The sequence below is a fragment of the Acomys russatus genome, chromosome 10 (genome assembly GCF_903995435.1).
Source record: "Acomys russatus chromosome 10, mAcoRus1.1, whole genome shotgun sequence".
NCBI lineage: Eukaryota > Metazoa > Chordata > Mammalia > Rodentia > Muridae > Acomys > Acomys russatus.
The window spans coordinates 76,150,885-76,172,413 of record NC_067146.1 but is presented as its reverse complement, the minus strand read 5'-3'; the positions used below and the strand labels follow the sequence as shown (position 1 = coordinate 76,172,413).

Sequence of the window (21,529 nt, the reverse complement as noted above, 5' to 3'; positions counted from 1 at the left end):
GAGGGGGTCAAAGACACCACAAGGAGACCTACAGAGTAAACTAACCTGGATCCATGGAGACTCACAGAGACTAAGCAACCAACCAAAGAGCTTGCATAGGTCAGACCTAAAGCTGCTACACACATGTAGCTGATATGCAGCATGGTCAGCATGTGTGTCCCATAACTGGAGTAGGGGCTGTCTCTGACTCTGTTGCCTGTCTTTGGATCCCTTTCCCCTAGCTGGGTTGCCTTGTCTGGCATTAATGGAAAACAGAAGAGGATGTGCTTAGTCCTGCTGTGACTTGAGGTGCCAGAGTGGGTTGGTACCCTTTAGCGGCCTCCCTCTGAGAAAGAGGAGATGGGAGAATGTAGAGGAGGGGTGTGAGGGTAAGATTAGAAGGAGAAGAGGGCAAGGGCTGGGATCAGGCTGTAAAATTACTAAATAAATAAAATTAATTTTTAAAAGAGAAAAAATGGAAATACATTTCCCATTTATATATGAATTACAAAAAATTTATAACTTAAATGATAATTGGTTTATCACTAAATAAACATTTACTATTTAAGTAGTCATCTTATACATTTATTAAACTCTTATATTCTGAGATAATTTCATATATTGACCTCCAAGCCTCTTAAAATTCACTAGTATTCCATTTGAATGAAAATTTGCCAAGAAATATTGTTAATTTTATACATTCTTTTAAATGGCTCTCCATGATAGGGCTGGGGAAGTACCACAGTGGTTAAAAGTGCTTACCCTCACCAAGGACCCAGAATCAGCTCTTAGCCCTGATCTGCAAGCAACAACTACCTGATAACTACAGACCCAGGGGATCTGATGCCTTTTCCTCATTGATGTCAGGGCTCCTGATTCTATTAGGTACACATACACACATCCAAGTACATACACATATACATTAAATAAATAAAAATACTATCCATTCTTCTGTCTTTTAAACAGAAAAAAATTTGCATCTCCTTTTCTAAATGACACATTGCTCAGGAAAAGAGAAAAGACTAAATACAAAGTTTGTAGAAGTCTCATAATTTTTTAATCCCTGTTTTATATAGTTATTTGAGTTTGCTTTCAGCTGAGAAAAAGGCTATAGTTGGAAGGAAATGAACAAACGCTATGGCATTCTTTCCACTGGCACTAGAACACGGAAGTCTGAAATCTCAAAAGTAGAAATGCAGGGATTTGGAGGTCCAAAGTCTGTACTATCAGCTCAGCTTCGCAAACTAACACAGCAGAGTCAAAGTCATGGTTCCATGCATTATAAAATGGGAAGACTGGATGCAAAGAACTCTTTATTCCAAGTGTTACACAGTATAGAGCTTGTTTAAATAAACAATTATGGGCAATTTAAAATATGCCCAAGGGAAAAGGTTCTAAAATTTCCTCATCCAGCCCATACTATAAAAATCTCATTCAAAACACCTTTTAAAATGTGAAAACATCAATATATTGAAAGACACACTGTATGATATTCCAACACCATAGATCACATGGGCACAAGTGATTGACAGTTGGTAGATGAGATGGGCGGTACCTTGGTACCAAGGTATCTTGGTGTCTTTATCTAGGATAATATTCCTAGGACAAAGATCCTCTGTAGATGTGGTGAAAATGGAAGGATGTGTGTATTTCCACTCTGACTACGGATGGTCAGGAACTATATAAAGTGTATGTTATAGGTTCTTCTTTTAATTCTTCTTTGGCGTCTATCTTATGGTTTGTAGTGCTATGATAAGATACCAGAACAAAAATCAATTTGTGGAGGAAATGACTGATCTAGCCAGTACTTGCACATTACAGTCTATCATCACAGGAAGTCTGGGAAGGAACTCAAGGTAGGAGCCCAGCGACAGGAACCAAAGCAGGAACCATGCAGGAACGCTGCTTACTGGCCTGTTCCTCGTGGCTTGTTCAGCAGGCTTTCTTATACACTGCAGAACCACCTGCCCATGGTGGTAGCACCCACAATTATCAAAGTAGCTTATATTCTCCTGAGTCTCTCTGGGCATCCAGCAGAACTGAAAGAACTGATGTTTTCTCTGGAGACAATCCCAGGCAAACTCCTGCTCTGTAGGTTTCTGTTAGACATCTCCTATCCTCTGCAGCCTTTCTGTCCAATGTCCTCTGCTTTCTGCAGTGTTGGTGGGTTTTCTTCTTCTCCAGTCATGCTGGGCACCAGATGTAAAAGTGACTTTTATTCTCCTGCACTAATTGTCATCTCTGAGGCTTACTGCCTCAGTTTGCTAACCTAGGCCTAGACCTGGAAGCGTCTAGCCTCCATACAATCTAATCTAGACCTAGAATGTTTCCAACCCCTGAGACTTACTGCTGAAAATCTCACCCTTTCTAGTTCTTTCTGAACTCTGGCTGGCTGGTTCCACTCAGCTGTTCTGGCTCAAACTCCTGTCCAGGCTGATTGATTCAAACTGGCCTTTCTCAGCTTCTGATTGAATTGCACTGCTTGGCCTCAAACTAACAATATGTTTTAATAGTCTGACTCCTTCTCACTGGTTTGTTTTGTTTTCAATTGTGTCTACCTTGTTGTCTCTTCAACCTGTCCCAATATAACTGCCTCCTCTTTCTCACTCTTTCTCCCTGTGCTGCTCTCTTAAGACATCTCTATTTTTCTCTCCATTCTAGTGAGAGTTGGGCATATTTGTCATTTGATCTACTGCTCAATTAGCCTTCACTTTCAAACATGGGTGCTTCCTTCTACACACTAATTTTTTTCTTCATTGTTTGTGATTAAAGATGTGTATTAAGGGATTTCTGTATCCCAGCCAGACTAGCCATGTTGCTAGATTAAAATTCCTCTACACACAATGGGTTACGTCCTCCATCATAAATCATTAATAAAGAAAATGTTCCACAAGAAAATTGCCTAGAGGCTGATCTTAAGGAAACATTTCCTCAGTAGTGGCTCTGTCTTATCAGATGACTATAGCTTGTGTCAAGTTGACAAAGAGTACCATCTCAAAATAATTCAGAATCCTTGATCAGTGTAAAATAGCTTTGAACATAAGTTCAAAGCTTCAACACTTACCAAGCTATTGGAGGCTTATACTTATTAAACTTTATCTCTCTGGTATATACTGCAGATGATAATATTTAAAGATTTTATGAAATTTCAATGAGTCAAATGTGAATAAAGTACTCATAGGCAGGGTTAGCTCATAGAACTCAGAATAGTATATCTATAAATACTCACATATGCAGAGATCATAAATTGGATTTCTCTCTGGAGAAAGCCCTCAGGCTATTACTTTTTATAACATTTGGACAAAGAAAATAGAAAAGAAACAGCATATTTTATTTTGGGCAATTTGGCCATCCTGGCTGCACTGAGAATGAATTTTACTATATTTGGGGACCTCTTCTTTTCAAAGATCACTGAGGCATAGCTCTTGATGATCACCAGTAAGTGTTCCAAATAATAATTGGAATTAAAATGAGTAGAAACCACAGTTTAAACTAAGATATGAAAAGGTTCATTGTCAACAAAGCTCCTGCAATCCGAGGTCCAATTTCTCTGCTAATTAAGTTTCTTAAGAAAAATAAAGTAACCTTTTATTTTTTATCTGATTAGAATAAGAGGCCTTTTGTTGTGAACAATGCAGGTGGTGATGTCATGCTCACACTTCAGGTTTGTGATGTTGTTTTCAAAAGGATTTTTTTGAAAAGCTTTTTGATCTTCCATGTAGAATAGTTAAAAACATGTGACTTCTCTGCCTGGATGGTTTTGGGTGATTGTGTTTGAATTTGTGATTGAATATTTGTAATAATGGTGTCCTTGAGACCTGTGTCCCCAAACTGCATTTCAGGGACGGATTCAACAAACTGTAAAGACAAAAGCCAAAGCTAAAATCAAAACCATATGCTCTTCTAGCTAACTCACATCACATCCCATTTGGTGTTGGAGGAAAAATGTTAGTGTGAAAATACCTTCTTTGTGGCATCAGTTATGCCTGAGATCCCACAGGGAGCTACTCAAGAAGGAAAGGCTTCGGGATACACTACTGCTATCTGACAGCTAACTGATTTTAATTTAAGAGTAAGACTATGTCTGCATGGTAATTTTGCAGCACAGAAAGGTTTTTTTTTTGTTTTTTCATTGTTCTTCATGAATATTGGAGAGACAAGAAAGAAAAGAAAAAGAATTTTTTTTTTCCAGTTTCTGTATGGTCAGGAAGCTAAAACACTGATTGAGTGAGGTGGGAAAGATGGTCTTCTTGTTATAGAAAGATTGTGGATTTCCCCCCTCCCCATTTTTTTCAATGAGGAATTGTCATACAAAATAACCTACCATTATCAAAACAATCATATTGACCTATAGAAGTTTGGGACCATATGCACTGCTTTATCTCGATGTAGAACATACAAGGAGAGAGAGAGAGAGGTAGGACAGGAAAGTACCAAAGTCACAGAAGTGGCTCTTTGATAAATTTTTGCTGTTGTGAACAATAGCTGGGCCAAATCAATGACTTCCTGAGAGTGGTGACCGCTGCCGCTCACACACAGGAATTCTCTATGTAGACACCCCCATGTTCCCATCATCAGAGGCCATTACAATATACAATGGTGGGCTGAACTGGCATTCAGTGGGATATGAGAATGTGCTTTCTTGAATACCTGAATAACTGGGTGTCAGGTATGGATGTTGAGACAGAATAAATTTTCAAGAACACAAATTAACCAGACTACCTAACAAGAATAAAGTTTCATCTCCAGGACTTCGTTCTTACTCACAGCGTCCATCCTCATGTTATAACTGTCTCCAGCATAGAAGTCAGGACCAATGAATCCCATGATGCTTCCACTGCCTAATTCTTCTTTTTCAGGGTCACTATCAATGCCACTTAGGAGACCAGACCTCCTATTCCTGACCACCTCTCAGATTCACTCAGTTATGCCTTTACAACTAAGATGTACATGGTACTGTTTGAAATGTTGTTTTTTAATATTTTATTAATTTATTCATATTACATCTCATTGTTAGCCCATCTCTTCTATCTTCCCATTCCTCCCTCCCTCCCACTTTTCCCCTACTCTCCTCTCCTATGTCTGTGACTGAGGGGGCCCTCCACCCCTGTATATGCTCATAGGGTATCAAGTCCCTTCTTGGTAGCCTGCTATCCTTCCTCTGAGTGCCACCAGGCCTCTCCATCAAGAGGATGTGGTCAAAAATGGGGCACCAGAGTTCATGTGAAAGTCAGTTCCCACTCTCTGCTCAACTGTGGAGAATGTCCTGTCCATCGGCTAGATCTGGATGGGAGTTCGAAGTTTACTTCCCGTATTGTCCTTGGCTGGTGTCATAGTTTCAGCAGGACCCCTGGGCCCAGCTCTGCCCATCATAATGTTCTCCTTGTAGGTTTCTAGGACCCTCTGGATCCTTCTATTTCCCCATTCTCCTATGCTTCTCTAACCTAAAATCCCAATAGGATGTCCTCACCTCTGACCCATTTTCCTGGTAAGTGAAAATTTCATGGGACATGCCCCTTGTGTTAGTGTCTAGATATAAGTGAGTATATAGCATTTGACTCCTTCTGCTTCTGGGTTAACTCATTCATTATGATCATTTCTAGTTCAATCCATTTGTCCACAAATTTTGGGAATTCCTTGTTTTTAATAGCTGAGTAGTATTCCATAGTGTAAATGTACCACAGTTTCTTTATCCATTCTTCTACTGAGGGACACTTAGGCTGTTTCCATGTTCTGCCTATTATGAATAAGGCTGCTATGAACATGGTTGAGCATATTTTCTTGTTGTGTGCTGGAGCATCTTCTGGGTATATTCCAAGGAGTGGAATAGCTGGGTCTTGAGGAAGCCCCATTCTTATTTTTCTCAGAAAGCACCAGACAGATTTCCAAAGTGGCTGTACTAGTTTGCAGTCCCACCAGCAATGAAGGAATGTTCCTCTTTCTCCACATCCTCGCCAGCATGTGATGTCACTTGAATTTTTGATTTTAGCCATTCTGATGGGTGTAAGATGGAATCTCAGTGTCATTTTGATTTGCATTTCTCTGATGACTAATGACGCTGAGCATTTCTTTAAGTGTTTCTCGGCCATTTGATATTCCTCTGTTGAGAATTCTCTGTTTAGTTCTGAGCCCCATTTCTTAATTGGGTTATTTGGTTTGATGGTGTTTAATTTCTTGAGCTCTTTATATATTTTGGATATTAGACCTTTGTCAGATATAGGGTTGGTGAAGATCTTTTCCCAGTATGTAGGCTGTCACTTTGTTCAGTTGACAGTGCCTCCTACCTTACAGAAGCTTCTCAGCCTCATGAGGTGCCATTTATTAATTGTTGACCTTAAGGCCTAGGCTATTAGTGTTCTGTTCAGGAAGTTGTCTCCTGTGCCAATTTGTTCCAGGCTCTTCCTCACTTTTTCCTCTAACCGATTTAATGTCTCTGGTTTTATGTTGAGGTCTTTAATCCAGTTGGACTTGAGTTTTGTGCATGGTGACAAATATGGGTCCAATTGCATTTTTCTACATGTAGACATCCAGTTAAACCAGCACTCTTTGTTGAAGATGCTATCATTTTTCTATTGAATAGATTTGGCTTCTTTGTCAAAAATCAAGTGACCAAATGTGTGTGGATTCATCTCTGGGTCTTCAATTCTATTCCATTGATCCACCAGCCTATTGCTGTGCCAGTACCATGCAGTTTTAATTGCTGTTGCTCTATAGTACAGATTGAGATCAGGTATTGAGATTCCTCCAGAGGATCTTTTATTGTATAGGATTGTTTTTGCTATTCTGGACTTTTTGTTTCTCCATATGAAGTTGAGAATTGATCTTTCAATGTCTTTAAAAATTGTGTAGGTATTTTGATAGGGATTGCATTGAATCTGTACATTGCTTTTGGTAAGATGGCCATTTTTACTATGTTAATTCTCCCAATCCACGAGCAAGGGAGAACCCTCCATCTTCTCATGTCATCTTCAATCTCTTTCTTCAGAGATTTAAAGGTTTTTTTTTTTTCAAACAAGTCCTTCACTTGCTTGGTTAGAGTTACTCCTAGATATTTTATATTGCTTGTGGCTATCGTGAAGGGTGTAGCTTTCCTAATCTCTTCCTCTGCAAGATTGTCATTTGTATATAGGAAAGCTACTGCCTTTTTTGAGTTAATTTTGTATCCTGCCAATTTGCTGAAGGTGTTTATCAGCTATAGGAGTTCTCCGGTGGAATTTTGGGGGTCACTTATGTACACTATCATATCATCTGCAAATAGGGATAATTTGACTTCTTCCTTTCCCATTTGGATCCCCTTGATCTCCTTTTGATGTCTTACTGCTCTGGCTAGAACTTCAAGAACTATATTGAAGAGATATGGAGAAAGTGGGCAGCCTTGTCTGGTCCCCGATTTTAGAGGAATTTCCTTGAGTATCTCTCCATTTAATTTTATGTTGGTTATTGGCTTGCTGTATTTAACCTTTATTATGTTGAGGTATGTGCCTTGTATTCCTGATCTCTCCAGAACTTGAAACATGAATGGGTGTTGGATTTTGTCAAATGCTTTTTCTACCTCTAAGGAGATGATCATGTGGTTTTTCTCTTTCAGTTTCTTTATATGGTGGATTACATTGATGGATTTCCTTATGTTAAACCATCCCTGCATGCCTGGAATGAAGCCTAACTGGTCATGGTGAATGATGTCTTTGATGTGTTCATGTATTCATTTTGCGAGTATTTTATTGAATATTTTTGCATCAATGTTCATAAGAGAAATTAGTCTGAAATTCTCTTTTTTTGTTGGGTCCTTATGGGGTTTAGGTATCAACATGACTATGACCTCATAGAAAGAATTTGGTAATGTTCCATCCATTTCTATCTTTTGGAGTAGCTTGAAGAGTATAGGTATTTGCTCTTCTTTGAAGGTCTGGTAGAATTCTGCCCGGAAGCCATCTGGCCCTAGGCTTTTTTTTTCTTTTGTTGTTGTTGTTGTTGTTGTTGTTGTTGTTGTTGGTAGACTATCAATGATTGCTTCTATTTCTATAGGCAAAATAGGGCTATTTAATTTGTTTATCTGATCTTTATTCATTTCTTCCATTATCATCTTCCTTACTAAGGACTTGAGGTCATTTTCTTGTATTTTGATTGTGGTCGGGTTCTCAGGGTTGCTTTCATTGGGGTTGCTTGGATCTGGAGATGCCAAACTGTTTTGGTTTTTGTTTGAGTTCTTTCACTGTCCTCTTGTCATTTTGGTGTCTCTGATGTTGGGAGGTAGCTTCTGGTGTCCCTCACTGGTTGAGAGTGGATAATTGGTGAATGATTATAGGTTACCTGCCCTTGCCTGTGGGGATCAGGGAATATTTCCCTGGAACAGGCAGGTGATCTGGTTTCCACTCCTGGATATTTTGCTCTACACCTTAGGCTCCAGACTGAGTCAGCAAAACTAGGTTTCTGTCTGGACCTTTTCACTTTACTGGTGTTATTCAGATCAGCTGTTTTGGACCTAGACGAAGGTCAGCAAACAAGTACTCTGGTTGGGTAGGTTTGTCCCAGCTGCCAGTCTTCCCTGCTGCTTTGTAGCCAAGACCCCAGCTGAATCAGATTTTCTGATCTGTAGCTGCCTTTTAGCTCTACCTCCAAGCTGTCTGCACTTTCCGCAACTTTGTAGCCTGGACAGCTCACAGATCTGCTGAGCTTTAGTTGCCTTTTAGCTCAGCGATTAGACACCGCAGGAGTGTTCAGCCTCTCCGGAGAGTGTGGGAGATCCTGCCAGGCCTGTGGAAGCAGTCCAAGCTGAGTTCTAACTGTCCCTGTTTGGAGGCTCAGTCTGTTTTGTCCGGCTCTAGATTGGGCCCAGGTCGGCCTGTGAGCTGCACGCCCACTCTAGCTGGTTTTGGTGGGCCATGCCACCTGTGTTTCCACTGGGCCTGGGCAACCTCTGCAATTTGGCGTGGGGTGGGTGGAAGGGTCCAAGGGCAGTTTCACCCTGTTCCCTGAGACTCCTCAGGCCACAGGCTCCGGTGTACCACCAGCCCACACAATGAGTTTGTGCTTTATCAGCCTGCTCCAGCCTACAGGTAGGTTCCGTTTGAGCGTCTGGGGAGTGGGTTCAGGACCTCCGGGCTGCTGCTTGTCCCGGGGCCAGGCCGACCGGTGGTCTGCAGAGTTAGGGACCCCACTCACCTACAGTTCTCTAGATCCAGCAGTCTGTGGCTCCATTCAAGTCTCTGGTCTCTGTGCAGTAGATCAGATACAGAGCATACTGGTTGATGCCATCTTGGAACCCCTGAAATGCTGTTTTTAATAAGCAGTGAAATAGTAAAGAAAAAAATTCTAACATCAGAAAGCTTATATCAAAAAGTAGGGTTTGTGGGGGTGATTCAGTAGTTAAGTGCACTTGCTCTTTCAGAGGAACAGGGTTTGGTTGCCAGAACCCACACTGTGGCTCACAACTACCTGTAATCCTGGTTGTAGAAGATATTATTCTTACCGTGCACTCCACGGACACTGCACACACATGGAGTACATACATACATGCAGGCAGGATGCTCATATGCATAAAACACATGAGTGCAACTCTCTTTGAAAGTGCAAGAAACAAAGGAACAAATAAATGAACACAAAGTAGGCTTGACAGCTAGCAGTTGTGTGAGGACAAAATAAAGTTCATAAAGTATGTTGTCAGGGGAGAGGGGGAATGTCATTCTGCACACAGGGCTAGGAAAGGTCCCTTATATAAGATACATTTTCACAGGCTGTAGTGAAGGAAGGAAACCACACAGAAGGCACTCCAGATGGGACATTTGACACCATGATAAGACCTTTGACCAGTGCTGTTGCTGGACCCAGAAGCAACAGAAAATTATCAGAAGGGAAATGTCATGAACCTGCTTACATTCTCAAGAGATGATTACACCATTTGATGGGGGAACTTAGACCATAATAAAAAGAACAGAAACAAGAAAAGAATTGAGTGGGTAATTTAATACTCTACGTTGGTATATAATCTAAAGGTTAGAGTGCAATTTAAGTTGTTGTTTGCATGTATGTCTATTATTCATACTCTATCTCAATGTACAAATATATTTTGTATGTGCGTTGGCTGTATATACACATGTTTGTGTGTTCAATGTGTTATGTGTATGTACTAATTTATACTATATTTAATAATTTGAAAATTATTTCATATTGATCCCTCAAAACCAATTGCGTTGTCATCTACAATTGCAGCAAAGTGTGAAGAATATCACTAAATTAAGTGTTTAATCCAGAGGAAATGTATGAGATGGGCTTATTATTATTTTTATCATAATTGCTATTACTATTATTATGTATATTTGGATTTATTATGAGTAAATGCTATAGACATGGGACTATCTTCTACATGCCACTAAGGTTCAGTTATTTCCTTTAGAAGAATTTTTGTGGATGATATAATCCAGCAATTAGTTTAATGTTCTTAATGAAAATAACCACAGAGTCAATATCTAAACACTATGACTATATTATTCACTGTGAATGTTTGTCTCAGTTATTTTTGGGCCATTGACTTTAAAAATAGCGGGCTTAAATGTATTCCCATGAGGGTTTATATGAACATAAAATTCAAATTTATGAAATTTCCTCCCACCTCTAAAACATACTAAATTGTATCTATTCTTTTTCTATAATTTTCTTTCAAAAACTTAATAATAATTTTTAACAAAAACATTTCAACACACACTTTCTATGAAAACAAGAAGACACAAGTTAGATGTGGCCACACACTGTTGTGCAGATTCCTGGCACATAATAATTAGGGGCTCAGATCCTCATCGGTGGTTCATTGTTTGACTCTAGTTTTAAACAGCTTCATTGGCTGGTCTTCTCTTTCTTTTGTGAATCTGAAATCCATCTTCAAGGAACTCCTCCTCATAGTCTCCAGGTTATGCATCCAGAAAAGACTAGAACAAAGACTCTTCTCCTTCCATAGCAATGACCTTTTCAAGGTCAAATCAAGCTTTGGGACTTCTAATGGTGCTTGAAACTCTCCCCCAAATACTCCTGTCGAGTGTCTCTTCTTCTGTCAGCAGCTAATTTTCTAATTATTTACAGTAAAATGAACACAAGCTAAACAAAGAATTTTTGCTTGACTATAAAATGTGTTAAGAAACAACAAAGTATAAATTTGGGAGGTGGGCATTGTGACATTGTGAATTTATTTTATTGATGTCTTTTTTTTTTTTTTTTGCAGAAATATAACCTAATCTGTTACCACATTGCCTGGCTTATACAGGGTCAGATAATTCAATTCTTTTATATTATGCTTATTCAGTTTGATAGATGGAAGACCCATCTAAAATGTTAATGAAACAGCAGATATTTCAAAATATAAGCAGCACTATGTTTTTGTAGATGAAGATAGATAGATAGATAGATAGACAGACACACTCACACACAAACAAACAGCATTTAGTTCTAAATCCCTAATTCTATTGATATTAAAAATTGTATTTAGGGTCTAGAGAGATAGCTCAGTGGTTAAGAGTGGTTAGGGGTCTATTGTTTCAAAAATAAACCTATCATGGCCAAAAAGCAGGTTGGGGAGAAAGGATTTGTCTGTCTTACACTTCCATATTACTACTGTTCACTACTAAAGGAAGTCAGGACAGGTTCAAACAGGGCAGTATCCTGAGTGCAGGAGCTGATAACAGAGGCCATGGAGGGAACTACTTACTGGCTTGCTGCACATGGCTTGCTTAGGCTGCTTTCTTATAAAAAAGGCAGGACCACAGTTCTGGGATGGCACCAGCTCAATGGTCTTGGTTCTCCCCCCATTGATCACTCACTGAGAAAATGCCCTACAGCTGCTTCTCATGGAGGTATTTCCTCAACTGAAGCTCCTTCCTCTCTGATGACTTTTGTGTCAAGTTGACACACAAAACCAGCAATGCAAGCAACATACCACGCTTATAGAGTCCCACAGTTCTGTGCCCTAGCACTCAAATCAGGGGCTAGCTCACCATTGCCTGTGACTCTAGCTCCAGGATTTCCTGTATACTCTCCTTGTCCCTATAGGCGTTCTCACTCACCTCCGAATATTTAAAAATGTTGCATTCATTCTTATCAAATTGAAACTGTGTACCTTTGAGCCACGGGAATTCCCTGAGTGACTACAGGCAAATGTAAACATGTAGGCATTCCTAAGCGAAAAGAAATGAGTTTCAAAAAATTACCCAAGTCAGGAAGGTAACAATGAAGTTTCTGTAAATACTCAACTTTGTGTAAACTTACACACACATCAAATTAAATTCCATGAAGGTGATAGAATTATAATTTTTCAGTGAAAAGTACTGTAATGTATAAGCACCGTATTTAACTGAACCCACTTAGGAAGTTTTCATTTTCTACCTCCCAGGCTCTGGGCTGAATGACGGGCAGTGGCATGAGGTTCGCTTCCTGGCCAAGGAGAACTTTGCGGTCCTCACCATTGATGGAGATGAAGCATCAGCAGTTCGAACCAACAGTCCTCTTCAAGTGAAGACTGGCGAGAAGTACTTCTTTGGAGGTAGGGATGCCATGGTGGAGGTTAGCCAGTAGTTAGGCTAGCCAATAGGGAGCCATGGTTAAGTTTACTTTAAAAAAAAAAAAAAGAAGAAGAAGAAGAAATGTTCAGAAAGTTTATTAAGTACCTGTATGTCGTCCAGGGAATGGAGTAGGTCTCAGAATAAAGTAAACAAAGTATTATTCCAAAACATTAAAAAGTTAAAAGAAATTGCTGTTTTACAGTAATGATATTAATGTGGTGACACCCTACCCTTCGCTTCAAATCTTCAAAGCATAAAGCATGTGAATCTGTGTAATTTCCAAATTACTGTCTTCAAGCATCAGCGACTTCAACTATAGATTGGTCACTTATCGTATGAAAAGTTCTCCAGAACCATAGTCGATACTCAAGTGTCTGCTTAAATACTATTAGAGCAATCCAACCCAAGAGCACTAACTCTATCTGTCTGGTTTTCTATGATATGCCCCCTAGTCCCACAGAACTTCCTGAAATAGGACAGATAGAAAATAAAAATTTATGAATGAATTAGTTAACTCAAAAAAAAAAAAAAGGAAAAATATAAGCATTTTATTTTAAATTGTCTGAAAGGAGAAATACATATCCTGGCAACTGCGGACTCCTGAATACAAGACTATGTGCTCCCATGTGGAGAGTTTCAGTGAATGGTAACTTAGAGAAATAAGTTCTGAGTTTGTCCTGAGTCATTAATCCATGGTATTTGTTGGGTATTCATAGTGCATGTTTTAAATGTTCTCAGTGAACATTTGATGAGTCCATGAAAGTGAGACGAGATGTCTTCTGAGTGAAGGAATGGGGTTGACTGACATGAACAAAACCATCCATTCAAGCAAAAGTTTCCCTCCAAGTGCATATTGAACATGATAGGCTTTGGGCCAAGAGTTCCCATGGCTGTCAGAGTAAATGGATTGCAGTTGTCAGTGAAAACGCTTTTGACAGTCTCCACTAATCTCTCGTCTGGAATACTGTTGGCCCTGGATGAGGTCACCAAAGGCCTATGGCACTGTCTATCCATCTCTATCCAGTGAGGCTGCTGGAGCCTCACATTTGTGATATAGATTACAGGATGTGGTACACTGTTCTTTATTGCTTTATGGATTTGGGTTTTCAAAACCCTGTCATGAAGATCTTGAGCTCCTCTTGGGTCTTTGTTTTGCCTCCAAGATATGCTGCCAGCATAGAATCACGATGGGGTTTTTTTTTATTATTATATCCTCATCAACTGAGTCCTCTTAGTGCATAAAAAAAGCACATTACAACTCCAAATCTCAGGCCTAACTGCTAGAACTCTAATATATAGGGTGAGCTACTGAGATACTGAAGAATTATAAGCTGAGGTATATTATAATTCTGAGACATATGTCCTCCAGACCAGGATGCATGTGGACCTGAATTAATACCCACCGTGCCCACCTTAAGACTCCTCTAAAACACAGCTCAGAGGAAAGACAGAGGATAAAGAACAGTATTCCAGAACTCTGGGAGCCCTAAGTAAAGGCTTGCAAACGTGAAGCCCTTGGCTGTGTATCATCATCTTGCCTGTTTCTAATAACGTGAGCTCCCACACTTCTGTGCCTGCTCACTGGAAATTCTAGCACAGGTCATGCACGCTCTTTACTTTGTTCATGTGTGAGAATCAGAAAATTACAAAAAATAAATAGAGATAGTTCAAGGTATTTCTTCTGCAAAGGAGATCATAGCTGATTTAGCTGTTATCTCTACCTCGCAACTACAATTTCTTTACACTTCATTAATTTTAACAATTGAGATAATAATAAAAGAGACAATTATATTTATTTATCAACTAATTACTGGTTATATGGATACAGCTTTAAATTTCTAATATTACTTATGCTGTTATTTTTAATATTCCCTCTGGCTCATATTGTACAGCGAATTAATGAATACATAAATAAATTTTTAACAAAGAAAGAAAGAAAGGAAAGTCTGAGAAGCATAGGCTGGACATGTAGCTCACAAGAAGGTGCCTGATGGGTGATGTCATGGTACTCGACACCTGGCCTGGGTTTCACAGGACTGGTACTAGTGAAGTTTAATGGACAGAGGACCCATCCATTTCTAATTTCTAATCTAGATGCACTAATATACATATATCGGCCCCTGCCACCTATAGTGGGTCCATATTGAGTGAGTGGCTTTCACCATCCCCATTAAGTTCCTCAAGTTGTCTTTTTGAAGGCAGGAAGTCCAAGATCCAAGTGCTGTTAGACGTAGTATGTTGGGAACTGTCTTCCTGACTTCCAGTCTGTCATTTCCTTATTGAGTCTTCACTCTGTAGAGGACGGAGGGATGACTAGGAAGTTGATGAGAGAGCACAGCAATCTCCGTGTGTGTTCTTGTGAGGCAGTTAATCTCATCGTGAGGATTCCACTGTCATGATGTCATTCCCTCCCAGAGACCTTCAATTTCAGACCTGTACCATGGCAGGGGTGGGGTGTAAGTTTTCCATATATATATTCCAAGGAGGGCACACAGGTAGTCTGCAACAGTTGTCTCTCCGTTCTCACTGAGCTAGACCAGAAGTTAAGGAAGAAGTTAAGGAGCTAGCTAGACAGATGTGCAAATCTGTACAAATAAAAACTATTTCCTTATTGGATTTATTTATGAGGATTGGGAGGATTGTCCCATATCTTGTGCTCATTATTTACTCATTAAATAATGCCAGCCTTCCTGTTTACATTGAGTGTCTACATTTCTCTTATGCACCTTATATACTCTATTAACTTGTCATATAAAGCTTCTAGATGGAGTCCCAGAACCTTCTAGGTTGATTGGCCCATTGCACAACATTTGAGGTCATATTCTTTATTCTTTTTCTTTTTTCTTTTTCATCTTTTTAGGTCTCTGAAGTGTGATTTCTAGCTCCTTTTTGCTTCACTCCAAAAGTCACAGGAGCAAGAAATGTTGTGACTAGATTTCTGCTACTTTGTGGGTACTTTCTTCTTCAATCCTGTTAACCATTGGAACTGTGGACCAGCCTCTAGTACAGCTGTCACCAATCCCTTCCAGTCATGGAGAATAATTCTATTTTGAGTAGCTCAGCTATATAAAATTTATTTCACATAATGAGAGTGCATCCCATATAAAATCATGGCCTCTTTATCACATCTTAAATCTCTCTTTACCATAGGATGCCATTCTATCTTTTCATAACCTCATTGCCCACGGTTAGCAGGTATAAGCGATGATGAGCTTGTAACCCCTGGCCACCTCTCCTCTCACTCTGGTGGCATGGTTGGTTCAAGATTAACCCTTTCTCTCAAAATGGCTGTTTCATCAGACTGTCCTCCTGCCTTTTTAGTCTTTCTCTGACCTGACTGCCCTCCATGCTGTTTCAGAAAAGAGAGAGTAGAGTGACCCCCCTTTTGTTTACCCATGTCAGACATTTCTTTCGTTTCTCAGGTCCCTCCATTTCCACTGGGAATTTTCCAGTTTTTCTGCCATTCTCCCAAAGGTTATTGAAATAGCATAAGGGAAAAAGAGGAGAAAACAAAAAAAATCCCCCTCTGGGAACAAAACAGGGGATATCACAGAGGTAGCAGATATATATAGATATAGATATAGATAGATATTTCTTTGTACTCTGCCATTTCCTCCAAAGCATTTGAAATCAATTTTTCCATTCTGCCTAGCACCACATCTGCACCATTTGCAGCTAGCATTTGCAACCTGGCAGATTCTTCTTTCTTCTACCCTTCTCCACTCCTTTTCTTCTACCCTTTCAGCCCACTAATGCTACATAAAAGAAAAAAGGATAGAGAGGAAAGGAAAGAGAGCCCTGAATAGAGACTACTGGTCCCTGAATTAGACTTGTTGTTAAAGGCATCAAGTTCCTTGGGGCAAGTTCGATCTTCAGAATGAGTCTATCTCATTTCTTCTTGATTATTCTGTGTGAATGACTACTTAATAAATTACTGCCAGCAGCAACCAACAACCAACCGACCACTCATCAACAATCATTCAAATGATTATCAACCAACAACAACCTCCCAGGGCTCTAGCAGTCATACACACTGAAAAGTCCCCAGAATTTCAAAGTCACACAATCACAGAAACTATTTGCAGATGGCAAAATTATGTCCCTGCTATCTTATGAGGCAAATTACACTCAGCTTCTGTGAAGCAGCCCCATATCCTCCCACTAAAATGACTAAAATTAAAATATATTCTTAGAATATTTCTGTCTTTTTTTTTTTTTTTTTTTTTAAGAAACCAAAATTCCAAAATTGTCACTACAAAGTATTTTATCAAATAGTGTGTTTCAGTAATCTTAGAAATGGAAATCTGGGAAAAGGAATTTGTAGAGTTTATTAGACTCATAGAGCTGCTATAACAAGTGCCACAAACTCAATGGCCTCAAGCAGCAGTCATTTTCTCTTTGTTTTGGGACAAGCAATGTGTCAGAAGGTCTGCGCTCTCTTTGAAGGGTGTAGGGAAGGGATCTTAGATTTCAATAACTACTGACAATTTTCAACAATCTTCAGGATTCCTTCTGTGATTGATAGAGACATTTATGTCTTCTTCTATCTTCAAATCCTCTGAGTGTCTGTGTCCATATTTCCTTGTGATAAAGACACCAGCCATAGTGTTAGAGCCCACTTTAGTCAGTTTAACCTCATCTTCCCCCAGATATCTCTAGGAGAACATTCTTTCCAAATTAGACTACAAGCCCAGGTCCAGTTTCAAATGTCTGCATACCTTTTAGAACAGCACAGACAACCCATACTGAGATGTAGGTTAGTTATGAAGTCCCTCTGTGCTGTTTACATGTTTCATTGCTGTGACCTGACAAGACAAATCTGAAGGGAGGGGAGTTACATCCCTGCTCACAATCTGAAGACAGTGCTAGCAGTTAAGTCATGGGACCAAGTAATGCTGTAGATGAAGGAGCAGATAACAGCAGTTTGATCACGTCTCAGTGGATAATGAAGCAGAGAGAGAAGACTAGTAAGTAGAGATGAGCTGTTAATCTGAAGACCTGTACATTAGAACTGTATTTGTTCCAGCAGGAGCCATCTCCCAAATGTTCTTCAGCATCCCAAAACAGTACCACTAGCAGGGATCCAAACATTCAAATATATGAACCCGTAGTGGGCATTTGACATTTTAACCATGACACTCCCTAGTTGCAAAATTTCCTAAGACCAAGACCAATTCTATTATCGATTTTCAAAGGCAGATTTTACAAAATTTAAACATCAATCACAAATTGAAGAAAGTATAACTAAAGGGAAGAGTCATTCAAACAAACACCATCAAGGAAAACTAAAGCCTAGGGCACCCTGGGTTAAATGATCATTGTTGGCCAAATTTACAAAAGGAGTTTTGTGACCTCTAAGTAGTGCTGAATATTGAAATATGAAGAAATCAATAAAAAATGGTTCTGAGAGAAGACCACACTGCTGCATCAGAGTGTTTAAACTTATCACTCTTAAAGGTCAGAAGCCTCTGGGTATGGCAAAAACAAGTAAAAAGTAAACAGTAGGAGAAGGCATCATTACAATGAAAGGCTCTACAGGTGTAAGGAAGGTTCATGTGAGTGCAGCGAGCAGAGCAAAGACCCTGTGTCTAAAATTGAGTCAGTGAAAAAAGGAGCAAAACCAGGCTATGGGACAAAGGGTACACACCTGCCTTTGTTGCTTTATATGTTTTCTAAACTGGAATTTAAATTTTGACTTTGATATTTGCTGTAACAAGAACCTAGTATTGTCAATGAAATTAATGTGTTAAAGACTTTTATTATGGATAAAATGTTGATGAGAGAGAATAAGCCATGTTCACAAAAAGAATGGCCCCCTAAGACCCGTGTCATCTTTCTCTATTAGCACCATTCCCAAAATAATGCAGTGTGATGTTTCATTGTCAGATGGTAGGGATCTCAAAGCAAGATGGCTTGCCAAATTAGTTGATTCATAAGATAAAAGGGCTGGAGAGATGGCTCAGTGGTTAAGAGCACCGCCTTCTCTTCCAGAGGTCCTGAGTTCAATTCCCAGCACGCACATGCTAGCTCACAACCATCTATAATGTAATCTGATACCCTCTTCTGCAGATAAAGCACTCATATGAAATAAATAAAATAAATAAATCTTTTAAGAAATATAAGATAAAGAGTGTGTGATGAAGACTTCCAACATCAGCCTTTGGCATCCTACATGTGCATACACACATGCACATGTGATACAAACACATATGATCAAAAATTGCAAGCATGTATACACACCACAAAAGAGACACATGGGTAGGGAGAATAAATTGAGTCATCCTGATGTTACACTGCATGTGTACGTTTGTATAATATTCATCAATTATCATGTATAGAGAGGAAGAATGCTTCAAGGAACCCCCTTGGTACCATGGTGCTGTTATATATAACTTATTAGCACCAAGAATTTTCCCCATATTGTTAGGTAAGTGCTAGGCAAGCTTGCAGGGTTACACTTAAAAGGTTCTCTTAGGAAACACCATCAAACCGAATATGGGGACTTTCCTAAAAATTTAAGTCCTTAAACTGGATCAATGTTCCGTTTTCACTTTGTTGGTTGAAATAATACTAGTAGATTTAACTTTTTCTAAGTCTGCATTCCCAAATCCTTAGACTTTGCTTCCAAATATGCTTTGGATTTAATTCTTCTATTATAGAATCAAGATCTACTTTCATTCATTTATACGCAGAGGGATTATAGTGCTAGGTATAACTAAGAGCCTACAGATGATGCTTGAAATATCACATGACTTAAAGAGATGGCATTACTTCTATCTTCATACAACCAAGGTTGCCCCCACCTCCAATGGTTCCATGCGCTCAAAACTGTAAAATTATCATTTTGCATGATATCTGTGATTCTCTTATTAATGCATTCTATCCTAACTTCACAAGCAAGAATCTCTGCTTATGCTTGTAAGGGATTTGACCTGACTAGACAAAGTCTCCTTTTCTGAAAGCCAACAGATTTAGATGCTGATCACTCTGGCATTTCAGAATGTTTTCACAGACACACCCAGGTTAGTCTATTACATTCTAGGTTTCACGCTGAGGCATCTTCAGATTGACACCCAAAACTATCATCATGGTGTATTTTTTCATAATCCAGGCTTCTGTTTCTCAACACTCCTTTTGCCAATGGGTTTGTCTCTTGTTATATAACTCATATAGTTCTTCTTTATTTCTCTACTCCTGAGGACTTCACTAATCTCCTCCCCAGAGCCTCTTTGGCCCTTGGCTACATACTCCAGGCTTACCTCTCATCTAGCTTCCCAAAATCCCACTCTGCTTTCCCACCTCATCTCATCTGTCCAGGAGGTCTTAATTGTTTCCTTCCATCCACTTCTTTTCCTAGTAGCTCGTCTTTTGTTCCAGTCACCCTAGAAGAGCTCTCAGAGGGCAACGATAAATGCCCTTTGTATGTTTTAATGCAACTCAAGTGCTCTCCATGTGTGAGAGATAATAGTTTCTAGCTATTCATTTAACCATTGACTAGATTAACGTTCCTGTGGACACATTTAATGACGGCGTACACAAGGGGCCATGGCACCTCATGTCTCCAGTCACGTTGTGACATTCCACTCACATCCCCCAGATGAGCCAAGAGTGACTGGGCAGATAAAGAGGGGTCTCTGGTGTTTATTTGTTAGAATGAGGGCACTCTGAGACTTTTCATTGTCTTGAAGATAGAAACAACTCTTTGTTAGGTCAAATGCAACGATGCATGAAAATACCAATGTGCAGCTAAAACAGCTTAGGCGTCAGAAAATTCTTTGGAGCATCGTGAGGATGTATAATTAAAATGAGACGTTTCAGAATGCCTGCTCTAGATATACAGAAGAAGACGGAGCCAACAGGACTCTCTGACACAGGGACAGAGAGCGACCTGAAACAATCAAAGGCATCACCACCCTATCTGATGAACAGGCTTGTGTATGCCTCTTTAACTACTCCGTCCTTCCTGCTCCCAAGTCAGACCCCGCTGGGCTGTGTCCCCTAAAAGCTGCTCCTATCTGGTATATCCTAAATCTTGTCTGAGTTGTAACCAACCATCTGCCTTCACTATCAACATGTCCAAGGCCCACTCCACTCTCAGCCAACACACCTACAGTTTCACACACCCGCACATCCCCCGCCCCCTCTCTTTCCTGGATTCCTCTCATGGGCTGTCAGTCACTTCCAAAATTTTCACTTCAAATCCAAATGCTCTTTCTAGGGCATCACACATGGAGTGTAATGAGATTGCAGAATCTGCTTACTGGAAAGCAGACCTTTGGTACATTAAAATTTTAATTAACCTCCAATGCAGAAGCTACTTTTCTGTTAAAAAAAAAAAAAAAAAAAAAAAAAAAAAAAAAAAAAAACCAACAACAAAAAACAAACAAACAGAAAACTGAAAATACAAACAAAAGTCAAAGAAGAAGATCCTGATTCAATCCAAGATCCTGTTACAGAATCAGTCTTAGTTCACAGATAAATACCCAGTACATTTACTTCCAGCTTGAAAATTCAACTTAATATCTTCCTTGTGATTTTTGTTGTATCTGTGGCAAAACTCGACTGTTGGGCCTAGAGAAGATTAAGAAGTCAGTGATTTATGGTCTTAAGAAACCTAATTGGTTACCTAATACAAAATAATTAGTCCCGAAAACTTATACACAAACAATAAAAATGGACTCAGTACATTGTATTTATATATTTATACAAATATAATTGCTTATATATAAAACAATCAAAGAAAAAGCCCTGAAATCATACATACACAAATAATAAAAATGGAACCAGCAGAATATATATACATTTGTTTCCATATAAAACTATCAAAGAAAAAGAGAGGGGGTGGACATGGGAGGAGTTAAGTGGAGGGACGGATAAAAAAAGAAAAGAAATTATGTAATTAATTTCAATTAAAATATATTTAAAGAAATGAAACTTTACTTGCAAAAATAAATAAATGAACTTGCACTTAACGTCCTCCACATGTAGGTTTGTCTTAAGCAAAG

General features: G+C 39.3%; 1 protein-coding gene across 1 annotated transcript in view; it reads left to right on the top strand.

Moving 5' to 3' along the window:
• Cntnap2 (contactin associated protein 2) overlaps window positions 1–21,529 on the top strand; it is a 2,113,217-nt gene that overhangs the window by 1,056,189 nt on the left and 1,035,499 nt on the right. Inside the window, exon 9 of the mRNA XM_051152463.1 lies at window positions 12,356–12,505. Coding sequence (XP_051008420.1) covers window positions 12,356–12,505 — 150 coding nt within the window. The remainder of the gene's footprint in view (window positions 1–12,355; window positions 12,506–21,529) is intronic.